At 39.1% G+C, this 17,263-nt stretch overlaps 1 protein-coding gene across 9 annotated transcripts in view; it reads right to left on the reverse strand.

The window, feature by feature from the left end:
• Positions 1–17,263, reverse strand: part of MID1 (midline 1) — a 329,175-nt gene that overhangs the window by 47,465 nt on the left and 264,447 nt on the right. For all 9 annotated transcript variants that reach the window (XM_043501596.1, XM_038387755.2, XM_038387758.2 and 6 more), the window contains one exon: positions 6,874–6,969. In XM_043501596.1, the coding sequence (XP_043357531.1) occupies positions 6,874–6,969 (96 nt within the window). The remainder of the gene's footprint in view (positions 1–6,873; positions 6,970–17,263) is intronic.

The following is a 17,263-nucleotide window of genomic DNA, read 5'->3' on the forward strand; positions in this document are numbered from 1 at the left end:
ATAATCAACTCTCACCTCAAGTTCCATTACTGAATGCCGTGTTGTGAGGGACGAACTCTGTGTATTATTTTATCTATTTTTTCTATTGTACTGGGCATTATGCAAATATATTCAGCATACGTAAACATCTGAAGTAGGTAGCTTATTATAAACAGCGTATGTCAGAACTCTGATGATAAAGAGGGGCTGCTTTACTAAAGTACTTATCAACATGTTTGGTAGACAGGATTTCTACCTAAACCTTCCTATGAGCTGAGAAGCAGAGGAGACTATAGCTAATGTGAGATCTGAATGAAGTGCTCCCAAGTTTCAGTTTGTGAATGAGAAATAAAAGGAGCTGGCATCACACAGTGCATTATTTTTATTGTCACGAACAGAGCCTTTTTATTGCTAAGAGTCCTCAGGGGAGCACCCTGCAAGCATAGTTCTAATTTTTCCTAGACCACAAACAAGGGAAATTCTAAGCTTATTTCATGGAAAAAAGAAGGGAGACATACTTCGCAGTTCAACTCAAAGAAGCTCTTTGATTAAGTGGCTGAAGTCTGAGAAGATATTTGAATTTTCATTATTTTTAACTACATTTATTTTCCTATGCTATCCTGTGCCTCAGCCCCTGAATTGTGACTTTCCATCAGGCCCTTTCTTTGGATAAGGCGACTGCAGGATTTCCACTGTGCTTGCCATTTTTCCTCCCTATCTTTTGCTCTGCTATTGTTACACTGATGTAGAGAGACATCTGATCTGTATCACAGTGGCAGTATCTGTGCTGTCAGAGTTAAGGGCCCATCATTATTCCCCCTTGTTTTTTCAGGGGATTTATATAACTTGACCATTAAAACCTCTCTCTCTCTCTCTCTCTCTCTCTCACACACACACACACACACACACACACACTTTTGACTGTGGCCTTGTCTGCTGAGTTTAAGCCTGCAGCAAGATTTTTATAGCTGAGTTAGAATCCAAGCATTTCCATTATAAACAACACAGTGAGTGCAGCAGCTCCAGAGTTATACAAATATGTAAAAATGCTCCTCCCTCCCTTATATAACCAAAGAATGATTTTGACTGGAAAAAACAAAAAGAAATTTTTGCAATAGCATCCATAAATCTTGCCTATTATGTTTGGTAGACTGAAAACAATGGCTAAAACACAGATGTTATTATGTTGTCTACAGGCCAAACCTATATTCCCCCTCACAGCTAATTGTTCAGATTCTTCTACAGCTGTGTTTTAATTACGTTAGTGCATAATGGACCAGAACAGCTTCAATCTATTGAATAACTAATAAACATTTTAACCAATTTCCTAAAACATATGTCAGGTAATGACAAGCTTAGATCCAGGAAACAGGTAATAGTCCAAAGGTGAAGCCAGAGTCGGGGTTAAGGAGCCAAACCAAAGGTCAGAACTGGAGTCAGACGCCTAATCCTAAGCTGAAGGGCAAGCAGGAATCATAGTCAGATGCAGCCAGAGGTGAAGTCAGGCTTCAGAAATCAGAACAGAGCAGGTATATTCTGGGACTGAAGCAGGAACAGGGTTGGGAGCAAGGCAGGAGCAGGGCTTGGAGCAAGGACTAGAACAGGGGTGGCAACATTCGGCACACGGCTTAACAGGGTAATCCATCAGCAGGCCGTGAGACATTTTGTTTACATTGACCGTCTGCAGGCACGTCCCCCCGCAGCTCCCAGTGGCCACAGTTTGCTGTTCCCGGCCAATGGGATCTGCGGGAAGCGGTGGCCAGCAAGTCCCTGCAGCCCGTGCTGCTTTCTGCAGCTCCCACTGGTCGGCAACAGCAAACCACAGCCACTGGGAGCTGCGGGGGTCTGTGCCTGTGGACGGTCAGCATTAAAAAAAGTCTCAAGACCCACCAGTGGATTACCTTGATGGGCCATGTGCCAAAGTTTGCTGACCCCTGGACTAGAAGCAGGTTGGAACAAAGGCTGGAGCATGAAGCAGAGGTGAGAGCAGGTAAGCACAGCTGCAGGCATGGTATGTATTGAGCAGTCTCTGTGCTGCTGCTGCAAGGCTCAAGTAGCAAACTGCTGGTTCCCCTGCCCAATTAGGAAGTGCAACCATTTGGAGTGAGGGGAAATCACTGGGTACAGGTGAACATGCTGGTTGCCTAATGATCAGGTTGGGAGCCAGCTGTACCCCTAACACCAGTTTCCCCTGAAAAGAAGAGAAAACTTTTCATAGTACACCTGCCTTTTGGATTCCCTGGAAAGGTGAGGAATGAAAAACGAGAGGGTGCGGAATGAGTTAAAAAAACAGGTGTGGATGAATCAGAAAAGTGAGTGAAACCAGCTATAAATCAGAGTGTGTGTGTAACCAAACAACCCTTCCCAAAAGAGACTCTCTGTGTGTATGTGCATGTGCATAGAGGATCATGCAATACATTAAATTTACCATGTGTGACCCCAAATGGAAATAGTAACATGCTTAAAGTTACTAATGTGCTTAAGTGTTTGCAGAATCAGGGCTTATACCTTCATATTATAGATGAAAACTACTTTTTTGGTAGCTCTCCTTCATTCCTCCCCCAACCCCACCAAAATTATATTGATTTTTTAAAATTGTCTTCTGACCTCTTTATTAATTTGGAACCAAATTCTGCTTGTCTTGCTCATGTAAGTATTCATGTTGAAGTCACCAGGGTTACCCATGTTAATTAGGAGTGAAGTGCATCTCTGGGTTTTTTTTTTGCTTTTGTTTTTAAAAGACACACGGAAGTCATGCTTAAGTCATAGGGTGAACTGGATTTGTTCCTTAAGTTAAGTCATCAGTTCTTATGTCTTGAGGGGTGTACTCTAAATAGGGTGACCGGATAGCATATATAAAGAAATCGGGACGGGGGTAGAAGGTAATAGGCACCTATATAAGACAAAGCCCAAAATATCAGGACTGTTCCTATAAAATAGGGACATCCGGTCACCCTAACTCTAAATAATGTATCAATGATGAAATCAGTTGCTGGGGAGTTAAACTTTGTAATGAGTAGCAGAACCAGTGACCATTTGGGTTCATTGACATCACTTCACTGGATGATAAACACAGGCAATGTATAAAACATTTACAACATATCTCCCCGGTAGACCAGGTAATTTTTTTTTTTACAGAAGGCCCATAGCCCATTTTTCATTTTGTCAGAATCATCAGGTCTGCCACACACTAAAAACTGAAGAGCAAAACTAGAAGGAACACCCCATTCATTTTTGATTGTATTTAATTTTTCTTGTAACATTTAACTACCATTCTTTTGAGGACCAAAATGCTCTGCTAAGATGTTAAGTTTTATTACTATTTTATAAGAGCAAATGAAGGTAGTTTAAATAAGTTTTGTAGCCTGTGCACATCTTAATAAACTCTGAAACAGAAAATCAAAGAACAGTAGTTTTCCTCCCTTTGGAGTGCTGGAACTAAGGGTGCTGAAGGTAAGGAAGCACCCCCTGGCTTGAAGAGGTTTCCATAATATACAGGGTTTACAGCTTTGTTCAATGGCTTTCAGCACCCCCACAATAAACATTGTTCCAATGCCACTGTCTCCCTTTCTTGTTTTTGGATATATATTTTTGCACAAGCTATATCCTTAAGATATATAAGGCTTATCTTATTTAAAGTAACTGTGTGTTTAAAAAAATTCTAAGGCAACAATAAGACTACAAAATTAAAAACACAGTCAGGCAATAGTGAATTTATTACACAACAGCAACTCCTACAGTGCATTGGGCATGTAGTACATCCGTTTATATTTTACAGAATACATTTTACATTGTCAGTAATATGTGAAACCAAAAAAACTGAAATAGAAAATGCTACGGCCTCAGTCCTGTAAACACTTCTAACATATGGGTGCCATATTGCAGGTTCAGGTTGTCTAAGTCTTGAGCAGTCAAGTCAGAGAAGAAATATGGCAAAATTAACATTGCTAGTAGAACCTTACATTTTTCCTTTCCTGACTTTTTTGTCATTTTAACTTTGTAACATTAATGTTGCATTAACAAAAAGTTTGTTTTGCTTGACTTTTGTACTTTATTTTTATTTAAAAGAAAGAGACAAAAAGCAATTACCTGTGCTCAAAAAATAGTATAGATGGACTCAGAATCAAGTTTTTATCTGGAGCCAGATCTCAACTTCTCAAGATTAGGGTGTTTAGCTCTAAAGTTTTGGTTGGTGTGACAGTTCTGGGCAACTGTGTACCAATTGTATACCAAGGGGACCCACTCTTAGGCTTCCAGCTCCCCAGCCATCACCTCTCTTGGGCTGAGACATGCATCTCTTCCTCCTGGCCGGGGTATTTCCAGGCTGAACAGTTCCTGGCATTCACTGTGTTGTTTACAGCAGAGACAGGCTGCCAAAGCAGTCCTGCTTGCTTTCTCTTTATATGCAAGCCTATTTTATTCTTAATGTAAAAGCACTAGAGAGAAAACATTTTAAAAAACCCAATAATCTACATGCATGCTAATAAGGTGACCAGACAGCACCCGGACCCTAACCTGGACTCTGACAGGAGCAGTCCTTAAACACCTCAACTAAGGGGTTTCTTTGTGATTACCAGTTGATCACTGAGCTTCAGCTCAGAACAAGCACCCACTCCCACGGCCTCAGTAGGCCTAGTGCTTACATCTCTACCCTAAGGACTGGGGCCCTGCATGGACCAGGGGTCCTGTCAATTTGCTGGATCAGGAAGAAGGCTCCGAGTCAGTTTACTACCAGGCTATTTATCCAAAAATCCTTTCCTCGCTGTTGGGTCCTGGAGAATTCAGTCTGAACTAGCATATGTGAACCTCTCCAGGGGGTGGCTTCAAAGAGCTTGATAAACAGGGGAATTACATTAGCATCCTGCTCCTTCAAGAGAAGTTACATACAATTCCACAAGAACATATATACAACTGCATTTTAATACCATGGATCCTAAAAGGTATTAAACCTAATTCAGAAGGGTTTATCTTAATTCAATAAAGTTTATTTTATTCCATAAGGTTTGTCCCAGATGTTGTAAGTTGTAAGTCACAGTTGGGTCCTTGATGATAAATAGGGACAGCTGTTAAGTTAATAGCCAGATCCAAAATTGTCCAAATTTCAGTGGTGCTTGGATCCAGGATTGTGATTTAGGCACATCTCTTAATATTGGGCTAATTTATATGCTAATTCGATCAACTGGCTGGAGAAGGAATGAGTTCCCAACTTTGCAGCTGCTGCTTTTTGTCTGGAGAGACTTGTTTGTAAAATTGAGATCAAGGGACAGCAGCACATCTGTTTGCAGTGTGGCAGCTATATCTTTGCAGTGTAATAAGTTAGGGTTTTTTTTTTTTTTTTTAAAGAAAGCTTAGAATTTGTAGCATATTGAAGAACACAGAGAAAACTGAGATCTCCTCTACACTGCAGACCTATAATGGTATAACTACGTTGCTCAGAGGTGTGAAAAATCCATACCCCTGCACGATGTAGTTACACCAACCTAACTCCCTGTGTAGACAGTACTATGTTGGCAGGAGAGCATCTCCCATTCACATAGCTATTGCCTCACGGAGAGGTGGATTAACTATGCTGATGGGAGAGCTCTTTCCCATCAGTTAAGAGCATCTTCATAAAAGCTTACAGCAGTGCTGCTGCATTGATGTAGCTCAGCCGATGAAGCTTTTTAAGCATAGACTTGCCCTGAAGACTGACCCTAAAATGTGCAGGGTCCATCCACACTTTGGGTTGTGCTGGTTGTAGTTCCTCTGATAGAGAGGAGGTCTTGTTTCACCATAATCTCAACCCCATTAGGAAAATTTTCTACCAGAGTTAAACATGTGAAACAAGAAGTGATGCATCTTGTCTTTGTTTCCAAGAGAGAACCAAATACCGCAGTAGACACTGAGGCCTAACCTAACAAGATACTAAGCACATGCATATAGGCCTACTCAATAGCCACAGTCACTTGCTTAAAGTTAGGCACAAGCTTGGGTACCTTGCTGAATCGAAGCCTGTGGAAAAACGGTAGATGCCACATACCAAAAAAGACCAAAATCAAACCAAGAATAAAATATCCTATGAGAAACTCCTACAGAATTGTATAGGGATGAAACCAACAGGATTATATAGGTGTTACTCTAAAAACCTGCAGCATTTAATAATGAATAGTATCTTTCCATAGACTTTGGTAACTATCTTATAGCATTCTACCAAGGTAATTTCTATTAGATTCTAAAAGTTGTTTTAAAGATTCTGTAAAAAGGCTATCCTTCTCTACAGGAATTTTCCATAGTGTAATATTGGTGAATAAAGTAGATTTCCCTTAGACTGCTATACGTGTAGGCAAGAAATGTTCTAATATGTTCTAATCCCAATATTGTGAAACCTTTCCTGTACACCATTATTAATATTTAATATAATGGTCTATTAGGCATCTACAATGTTCTCTGAATAACACTGAGTTGCCACAGGAATGAAAATGTAGTCAGAAGCTAAATGGCCCCATATGAAATATTATCATAACATAGAACTGCAGCTCCCATTGGCTGGGAATGGGAAACTGCAGCCAATGAGAGCTTCAGGGGAGGTACCTGCAGGTGAAGACAGCATGTGGAGTCCTCTGCCCCCACCCCTCGGGCCGCAGGGATATTGTGCCGCCGCTTCCAGGAGCAGCGCGGGGCCAGGACAGGCAGAGAGCCTGCCTTAGCCCTGCTGCGCCAAGGGGCTGGCAATCCCGTGGGCCAGATCCAAAGCCCTGACGGGCTGGATCCAGTCCGTGGGCCATAGTTTGCCCACTCCTGCTCTAAGATGTTCCTCCAGAATTCCTAGAAGCTGAGGATTTCTGAAGTCCACAGGTACTGGCTGTAAATACATGTTTCAGGTATCAAGTATTTCAAGAATAGCTCAATACTCACTTCCACATGTTGGCAGGTTTGAATGAGTTTAGCCAAGAGGGTTTCCAGTTCAGTATTCCTCTTAATAAGGTTCGTGAGGTTATTCTCCAAATTTTGCTGTTTAAAAGAAAGAAAAGAACATTTTAGTTTTCTGCAGAATTTAGGATTTCAGGCAAATACATGGAAAAGTGTTATACTTTCAGGGCCTTTTATTAAGTTTGTAGGTATGCACATGTGGCTTTCTTATTTATCTGTATTACCAGATGTTTTGAGCAGGCACAGGGTAAGGAAAGTGCCTATTTAGCCATGTGCTGAACATACAGTATCTGATAATGCATGTGCAAAGTATAAACTTATTGGAATTCACAAATTTTTAACCAAAACTGTAATTGATTTAATATCAGCTAAAGATCATTGTCAAGATCTTCAATATATCTATATTTTTCTTTCGCCATTTTAAATAAATCTCTTATAACCATGAAAATGAAATATCATCCCTTACCAATTTTGTTTTTCCCAGTTGTTTTTGAGAAAGACAGTATCAGACACTTTATTAAAAGCCTAATATAATATCTACTTTGTTCCCTTTGTCTTCTAACTTTGTAATTCTATCAGGGACAGCAATCAAGTTTCTCTACAAAAATTTCTTCTTTATAGTCCCATGAGGCTTATTGCTTATGGCTTTTTATCCTCATGTTTATGGCTGAAATAAATATCAGTGTTGTCACCTCCTGTTTTTATCATGGTTCTCAGGATAGCTGAAATTTTATTTAAAGCCTAGCTCACGAAGACAAGTGAATACAAGACAGTCTGAGCTTAATTAAAAACAAAAACAAAAACCCACAATGTTTTTATCCTTGCTGGTTGAGGAGAACAGCTTGAAAATGTGGCTCTAATGCACTTCAAAAATCCAAAAGCCAGAAAACAAAAAAAAGCCCAAATCATTATTTTTAAATCTCAGGACTTTTGTGAGCCTGACTCATGATTTTTGAGCATTTAGGGCTGGCAATACTAAGGGCTGTTTGTATGAGTAAAAGGCTGAGCTACACACATTTGCATCAAAATAACTAAATTGGTTTAATTCACACCTTTTGTTATTTTGGCGCAAGTCTGTGGGGTAGTCTACACTACATAATCTTTGCTTTGCCAACATAGCCCCTAGTATAGATATAGCCATAGGATGAGTTTTCTGCCCATATAGTAACATCACCTCTCTGAACTAGATTAGCTAAGACAACTGAAGCAGTTTAGAAGACAGAAGGCAGTAGCTGCATCTACACTGGGGATTTTAACAACACAGTTATGACAGTGAGAGGGTGTGGTATTTTAACACTTCTGACAGATATAGTTCCAGCAACAAATTTTGTAATGTAGTCCTGACCTGTGTGTGGACATTTTATTTCAGAATGAAAATATCCTATTTAGATGTTGCTCAAGACCCTTTTCAAAAATCTGTAGACCATTTGTTTTTCTTCACTCACTAACTGCCCAGTTATTTGGGATTTTTCAACTGTAATGGTGAATTATGATTATTTCATTAGTTAATTTCCTTTATAGTATGCATATATCAACTGATTTTTATGTTCAAATTCTCCAAGTATTACCTTATCTGCTCTGTATCATATTATATAAAAGAAGTAGGGGAGTAAGAGAGACATATATACATACGTTTATTAAAAGCCTCATCCAACTTTCAGACTTCAGTGAGAGTTGGACTGGGTCTTAGTTGTACATCCTGTAAATACTCATGCATGTGAGTAATTTTATATATAAAAGTCCCATTTGAAGGCAATGTGGACTACTTGTGGGAGTAAAGTTACTCACCTGGGTACATGTTTGCAAGATTTACTATAGACAACAGATTCTCCTCCCCCACCAATTGTACTTTACTCTGCAAATAGATTTAATGAAATAAATTAGAAGATACTGAGTAAGGATGGCAGAATTTGGCTCTGTATTTTCTCTTGTAGAAGGGAGTGCAGTATCTCAGCTGTTGCAGAGACACCATTAATTTCATTCCTGGTCCTCTTTTATTAATGGACTTTTATTCTCCACTGCTGTGCAGTCTACAGTGCAAGATTGTTAGCCCAACATAAACATGGGGTTTGAGGCAGAATATTTTGGCCTTTTGCTTTCACCCTGTGAGAGCTACAGATAGTCCTCACATGATTTTGCTGTAGAAATGTCTTCTACAGATATTTCATTGAGCTTTGTTTTATAGTCCATTTAAAAAAAAGCAACTGGAATGGGCATTCTTCATCGAAGAGGCTGATCTGTACCTCATATTTGCATATGCTATATTTTGAATGAGCATCTAATTATGAACATATACTCATTATGCTGCAATGAGTAAATATGTAGAACTGAGAGTCCTGCGTATAGTCTAGAGAAGTATATACAATTACAATGGCAGATTTCTGCACCATGACGTTTGGAAAACACTGATATTTAAGGGGGCATGTACATTCTCTAAATGATACTTTATAACTCTGTAGTGAATAAGCATACAGTTTATAACAGATATTTGAAGACATTTGTACACTGAAAGTTTTTGACTGAAATCAAATACCTAAGTCTTGATTTAGACCTTCCAACCAAAAATTCATTATGTGACATGAGTAACACTAACAGATTGGACACATACCACTAGTGCTTCCTGTTTTACTATGGCATAATGCAAAAATTCTCAGTAAACCAGAAGAATCCCATATGAGGAGCATGAACTCCTAAATATCAGGCATTTTTCTCTGATTTACACAGAAACTTACCTTAGATTTTATTACAAATCCTGAATAAAAATACAGTATACTATATTGTGGGGAAATTTCCATATCCTGCATCATCAGGACACTAAGGCATGCAACAGTGGATGAGATATATAGATATGAGTGCACATGGATCCTCAATGATGTATTAATGATATACTTCGGTATGTTACTGTTCTGCCCCAAATCCTTACATACGAAGAACGAGAAGCACAGAGCTTAGGGCTAAACAGCAAAGTATTTGCAGAGCTAGGATTTGTACTCAGGGCTCTTGATTTATACTCCCATGTTCCCTCATATTGCGTCTCATGGTATTATTCATGAAGACCCTCCACATTGTTTAAACTTGAGTGTGTGTGTGGGCCAGCTGAGTGACCACGTTGGGGTGCTTGTATACCCCCATGTGCTTTGGAACTGCACCAGCGTATGCAGGGCAGTCTCAATGATGACAGTAATTACAGGATAGCTGTGTGCCAAAGGGGTAGCTGTGTCTCAGTCAGGGCTGTCAATTGTGGAGAAATCCACCAAAAGCCTGAATATTTTGGGTAAAGGAGAGAAGTGAAATTTACACCCCATCCGCTTTGAGGGTGTATGTGGGGGGCAAGCTGCGAGTGGGGCCAACAGTCTGCCTTAATATGGATCCAGTGGCACTAGTACCCTGTGTAAACAGCACAGGGTGGCAATTCTAGCCTGGCGGTAAGAGTTCACCTTCCTACCTTCCCTGCACTCCATCTAAAGTCAGGCTATATGTGGATTTAGTGAATTTACAACCCTGTACAGCCCAATTCACAAAGCAATGAGTTTAGCACACCGCCCCCCCTACACTCATCAGCTTTTCTAGAGTAGTCTTACTTCTCTACTCTCTGTGAATGTGACTGTTGCTACTCTAATAGCAATTAGTAATAATAATAGGCAGTCACTCTTCACTATGTTTCCGGTTATTTTAGTTTATGCTCAATTTGTTTCTGGCCCTCTTCGTGCATTGTTTCTCAGCCTATCTAGTCAGATGTTTATTGTGATAACTAATATTTGTCTTGTAGCACAACACTGTAAATGACAATCTGTATTTTTTAAAACTAAAATTCAAACAGATTAACGTGCTTAAGTGTACCCTCAGGTTTGGAGCTATTAGTTTAAAGGTCGTATTTTTTGAAATAGTCTTGTAAACTATATCCCATTCTTAACCAACTCTGCAAACACAAATAGATAATCATTAAAAGGCATAAAGTGCTAGACATCTGGCTACCCTTATAGATCTGCCTAAATGTTCTGCTTAAGAATTTTAATTCTGTGACATTCTTTTTTTCCATAGAGAATGCATAAAATAGAAGAAGCACACTGTGTAACATTCTGTCCAGAATGGATTTCCATAGTTAAATTAGAAATTTCTGAAAACATGGATTTTTAATGATAACGTGGACAGATACAAGTGTGACAGATACAAGGTTGGCTTGTGTGGCTGAGCAAATGAAACAAAATAAATGCTACATAAGCCTTTACAGATTATCTGTAAATACAAGAGGATTTTTTTGATGGGGTGGAGAAGAAAATCATAATATGTCTAATATAATGTATACGCTCATTATAAAAAAAAATTAGGTTTCTGGCCCTTCTGCCAGTGCATTGCTGCCTTGTAAAATTTGCACTCAGCCCAATCAAGCAACGCCACCCAAAGAGGTAGGAACATTTCTATTTATCTAAATGAAGTTCTGACTTCAAAGTCCACTTGTGATAACTTAAACAGCAACACTAAGGCTTGTCTACACTACCTGCTGGATCAGCGGGCAGCGATCAATCCAGGGGTGGTCAATTTATCGCATCTAGTATAGACATGATAAATTGACCGCTGAGTGCTCTCCTGTCAACCAGAAAGAGAAGCGCAAGCAGAGTCAATGGGAGAGCGTCAGCTGTCGACCTACCGCAGTGAAGACACCGCAATAAGTAGATCTAAGTACATCAACTTCAGCTATGCTATTCATGTAGCTGAAGTTGCGTATCTTAGATTGATCCTGTGCGGTAGTGTAGACAAACCTTAACAAAACAACTAGCCAAAACTCACAAGCTTCTTTTAACCAGGTTGCTTGGACACAGTAGGTGTAATCATATTACAACTTTTAACTGGGTTGTAAACAGGTCAATTGACTCAGTTAAAATGATCATGAAGATAGAGCTTTATATAATCATTTTAAAACATGATTATTTATGGCGTGTAATGGGGCCAAGTCCACTCAGAATGAGTCACCAAAACATAATTATAAGGGACAACTGAGAGGGTGGTGTTTCATTTTTGTTCCACAAGTCTATAGAATGGTTTGAGCCAATGGTTGGAAATAGAAGCTGGACAAATTCAGACTAAAAATAAGCTTGAGTTTAACAGTGAGGCTAATTATCCATTTGGAACAACTTAATGAGGGATGTGGTGTTACTTGCAGTCTTTAAATCAGCAATGGATGGCTTTCTAAAAGAAATACTCTAGCTCAATCAGAAGTTATGGGCTTGATGCCGAAATTATTGGGTGAGTTTGTTGGCCTGTCTTAAGTAGACAGTCAGACAAGATCATCATAGTCTCTTTTAGACTTAAAATATACGAAAACCAAATGTGAACGCATGTCCTTTGCCAAATTAGTGCTCTCATGCAAAGAACAGCGTGTACAAAAAAGGAAGGTAGCAGTTTTCTTTCTTTGGATTTATCAGCTGCTTTCCTCCTAGATCTGCAGATTTGGATAGGCCTAAACCATTACAAGGGCTGATGATATTGTCAGAATGAAAGAATGAGATTCTAAATACGCTAAACAGAAAAAACGCTGATTGGTGCTGACACGGCCTTAATTGGCATGACAAGGGTTTCTAAAAATTTATCACAGTAGAGGACACAGCCACATTCCCAAGAATCTCTTTTACTCCCAAAGATATTTTCCTGCACTGTAGAACCTTCCTATTCAAAGGGCTACAAAGAGAAACATACAGCAGTCAGTTACAATAGGAACTGCACAGGGTACGGTAAAGTAATGTTTTTCTTCTTCTTGCCTGTTCAAATAAATATATATATACACACACATACACGTGAGAGCGCACGTGCACACGCACATGCACACACACACACACACACACACGCACGCACCCACACACAGAGTACTAATATAAGAGCTCCTTTTCCTTTATGGTTTATAAAAGGCTTTCATCTGGTCACCTGCTATAACCAAACATTCCAGGAGAACTCTTTGTAATAACAATGTTACTTAGCATTTATGTAGTATGGTACATGATCCAAGTACTCAAACTTTGGCTGCAATTCTCAGTTCCTCTATTCCTGTGTGTGGAGCCGGAACTGTACTGGGATAGGTTAAAGGTGACTATGCATCACTTTGTATTCCTCATATTCTGGACTCTAGGTGGACTTGGGGGTCAGAATACCACAGAATTGGGCCCAATAACCAGTTAAATCTCACAAGGCCCCTGTGAAATAGGTAGGTATTATTATCTGCCTTTTACAAGTGGAAAACAGACAAGTCATGGCCCAAATTTTTAAGCTTGGATGACTAAAATTAAAAAGGTCACAGAGTTAGTTAATAGTAGAACAGAAACTAAGACCCATTGCTCCCAGCTCCAGGTGTAATGCCTGATCCACGAGACAAAGTTGCCACTCAATTCTAAAAGATATACAGAATATTAAATATAAAGAAAAGCTTGGTTTTGAGTATATTTGAATGTAATGTCTTCCCTCTCCAATACAATTGTTGCCTCTATATAGTGATGTTCTGTTCTTTTAAGTGAATATGCCAGGATACCAAGTGCACATGGAAGAACTTGAGCTAATTTTCATCCTATGCACCTATACTTATGCATAACCTACAGACATGTTAATTTGCTTGTTTGACCCATGTAATTTTCCAGACAGTCTTGAACCCACAGAATGATTATGGGAGTAATTCATCTCATGTCCAAAGGCACAGAGCTCAACTCTCACTCCACACATTGTGAAGTGGAAATAACTATGATGTTGATACACACTTATGGGAATTGAGCTTATACCTCAACTCATCACAGTATACCACACGGAGAAACTCAAAGATAACAAGCAATTAATAGGCGAGGAGTATTTTTCATTAAAAAATGTAATAGAAGGGAAACAGCTTTTGAAGTCAATATAATTTAAATTATTTAAACTAAATTTCAGAGTAGCAGCCGTGTTAGTCTGTATTCGCAAAAAGAAAAGGAGTACTTGTGGCACCTTAGAGACTAACAAATTTATTTGAGCATAAGCTTTCGTGAGCTACAGCTCACTTCATTGGATGAATCCGATGAAGTGAGCTGTAGCTCACGAAAGCTTATGCTCAGATAAATTTGTTAGTCTCTAAGGTGCCACAAGTACTCCTTAAACTAAATTAAAATTCTTTCTATATTTTGTAAGAATGCTGCTATTTTCTTATTAATTCTTACATAAAGTGGGGCATTGTGGGGATGATCAAAATGTTTCAGATCTACCTAAACACACAAACACCTCCAATAACACAGATCTCAGTATTCTTGACAAGTGTTATAGCTCTTCCCTTTCTGACCTGCTAGTCATGCCCCTGGCACACTGCTTTCTCTTACTGGATGCTTCTGAAGTGCAGCTACATTTTTGTTCTTTGACTAGAACAGCTATAACTGCTAAGCGAAAAGCTCCTCTGAGTTGTTGTCCTGCCTTTGTCTTTATTTCCTTAACTATTTCAACTCTTCTCCCCACACCTATTTCACAACATAAAGAGGAAATTATGAGTATAGATACTGGGGAAAGATTGGGATAAACTCCAGATAAAGTACACTTGCTGGAGAAAAACAAATGCAAAGATTCTGTAAGTCTCATTCAAAAATAAATTATTAGCGTCTACAGAGCTAAAATATTAGAGTAACAAAGTTTAAAAAATAAATTCCTCTGCATAATTTTCCACTGAGATGATCTAGCAGGATTGAGAACAATCACAAGCTACAGTACTGCTTTGGTTTTCCCATAGGATAGCTTCATACAAAATGCAATACATCTTTCTCCATGCATTCAAACCTCTTGCAAAAACAATGTACTAACAATGTCCAAGTAGACTTGGCACAAAACTGCCATTAGAGATGGGCAACAGAGGCAAAATTCAGACTTCAATCTAGATTTCAAATATCCCAAAATCTGGTGGTGGTCTGGGAGTAGGATTTTGGGTTAGCCCCCATCTCTAATTAGTAATTAAGAAGGGATAGGTAAAGTGGTATGGATAAATTACAAGTGTTTTGGCTGAAACCTGAACTTTTAGGGGTTTGAAAAGGTGTGGACAGCTTTTGACCCCAATTATATTTAACGTTTGTCCAGCTCTGCATTTTTTTTGTAGCAGCTGAGATTAAGAGCTGAAGTGTTTAAATATCACAAGAAGGGATGATCAGTCAAAATGTATTTCTTCCCTGCCAAGAAGTGGGAACTGCTGGTAATCAGGAAATCTCCCAATAGCCTGTGCACACAAAATGCCTAGGCTAATCCATTCCTAGCATCCATTCCAAAGCTGAAGTTCTGAGCTTTACACATCACTAATACTAAAACAGCTTTTACTGGCACGGACAGGTAAAAGCTCCTCTAAAGAACCACAATTTATGCAGTGCTTTTAAAATTCTGGCTTCTACAAACATGTGCCTCTCCACTTTCTAAAATTTTTGTTTTATGGGATACATCATGAGGACAATCTGCTTTTAATCAGCCAGTACATATTACTAAATTCTGTGGTTGAAACATAACCTTTCTTGATCTTATGGGATTATATAAAAAATCAATTAAGTGTTATACCTTATGATGAGTGAAGAAGGAAACCTGACTGGATTAAAATTTTAAAGAGAAGTAAGGCTGGCACAGCAACAGTTTCCTACAGATATCTGGATCAATGGGGCTGACAACACTTGTCAATTGGAGCCACAGTAATGAAAGGACAAGTCAGTTTTTAACTGATATAAGGCAAGCCATGATATGAGTGTTTGATACAGGAAAGGAGGTGGCACATTTTATCTTGAGCATCATTAAAGCAGAGAAGCCGATACTAAGCAAGTGTGAAATAAGCAAAAAAAAAAATTGCTGAATTTTAGTAGGTGACAGCAAATATTTGGCTACATATTGGATTAGCCCATGTGAATAAAGAGAAATATTGTTTATAGAAGTTTTCAAAAAGTGAACTAAAATAACTTCTCCTTAAACCCAAATTTGTTCTTTGCACTTTTGTTTTTATTACTAGTTTTATAGGCAGCTGACTGAGCCCATAAAGCTATTAATCACTGTCATATCACACTTCACCTTTTTATTTAAAAAATAACTTCCCCATAACCAAGATTGATGAACAGACTGTAGAACAATAGTAAATCAGTTTAACTGGGATGGAACTGACTTTTGATAGATCCAACTTTGTATGCAATTGAATTTACTTTCTGGGGATTCTGTCAAGGTTGTTATCTTTAAAAGAAAGTAAAAAAGAACCATAGTGTCAGTTATCCCATTTTGGAGGACTTAAGTTCTGGTCAGTATTCATAGAATTATAGAAGTATTGGGTTGGAAAAGACCTCAGGAGGTCATCTAGTCCAATCCCCTGCTCAAAGTAGGACCAACCCCAACTAAATCATCTCAGCCAGGGCTTTGCCAAGCCGGGCCTTAAAAACCTCGAGGGATGGACATCCCACCACCTCCCTAGGTAACCCATTCCAGTGCTTCACCACCCTCCTAGTGAAATATTTTTCCCCCCAATATCCGACGTAGTCCTCCCCCATTGCAATTTGAGACCACTGCTCCTTGTTCTGCCATCTGCCACCACTGAGAATAGCCTAACTCCATCCTCTTTGGAAACCTCCTTTCAGGTAGTTGAAGACTGCTAACAAATCCCCCCTCACTCTTCTCTTCTGCACGCTAAATAAGCCAACTAAGTATTCTTGCCTTGTTGGTAGTTTGTTTGTGTGTGTGTTGTTTTTGACAGCTTTCTCTTCCTTATTTAAGAGGAAAAAAGGAGAAAAAAACCCAAACAAACAAGAGAGTTGTGACTTAAGTGCGAATCACAGTAAACAAAGCAACATGTATTTGGTTCTCTCCTTCCCCCCTCCCAATTTAAACCTGGCTAGAATGTTCGCACGAAGAATGCCATGTGCTACTAGTGCATTTATGGCACTGATCCTGCACCACTGAAAGTCAGTGGTAGTTTTGCCTTTGTCTTCCACTGGAGTTGGATCTAATTCTAGCAGAGCATCAAGCGGAAAATTAGTATCCTCCACAAGTTTAGGGCTCCATCCCGGAACATACTCTAGGGAAGTGTTCAGCACCTTCAATTGCCTTTTCACATGCTCTGCTCTTTATCCAGTGCTCAGAAGTGTCTGTACTGTAGGTTGCAAGGTTGAGTAAACAGCCTGAGTAAACATCTTGAGGGGGGCTGATTGGATAAACGGAGACAATTCACATGCTTAAAGTTAGGCTTCAGTTTAAGTACTTTGCTGAATAGGGGCCTTAAACTTTTTTCCAAAATACCATATGGACCTGGTATAAGACAGTCATTTTTCAGTGTGAAACTTAAGCCAATGACATTTGTTTATTTTGTAATGTAACAGCTCATATGCTATTGGTTATGTTACATAACTTTTGATCAGCATCAGATCTGGGA

This window comes from Dermochelys coriacea, chromosome 1 (assembly GCF_009764565.3).
Source record: "Dermochelys coriacea isolate rDerCor1 chromosome 1, rDerCor1.pri.v4, whole genome shotgun sequence".
Lineage (NCBI taxonomy): Eukaryota > Metazoa > Chordata > Testudines > Dermochelyidae > Dermochelys > Dermochelys coriacea.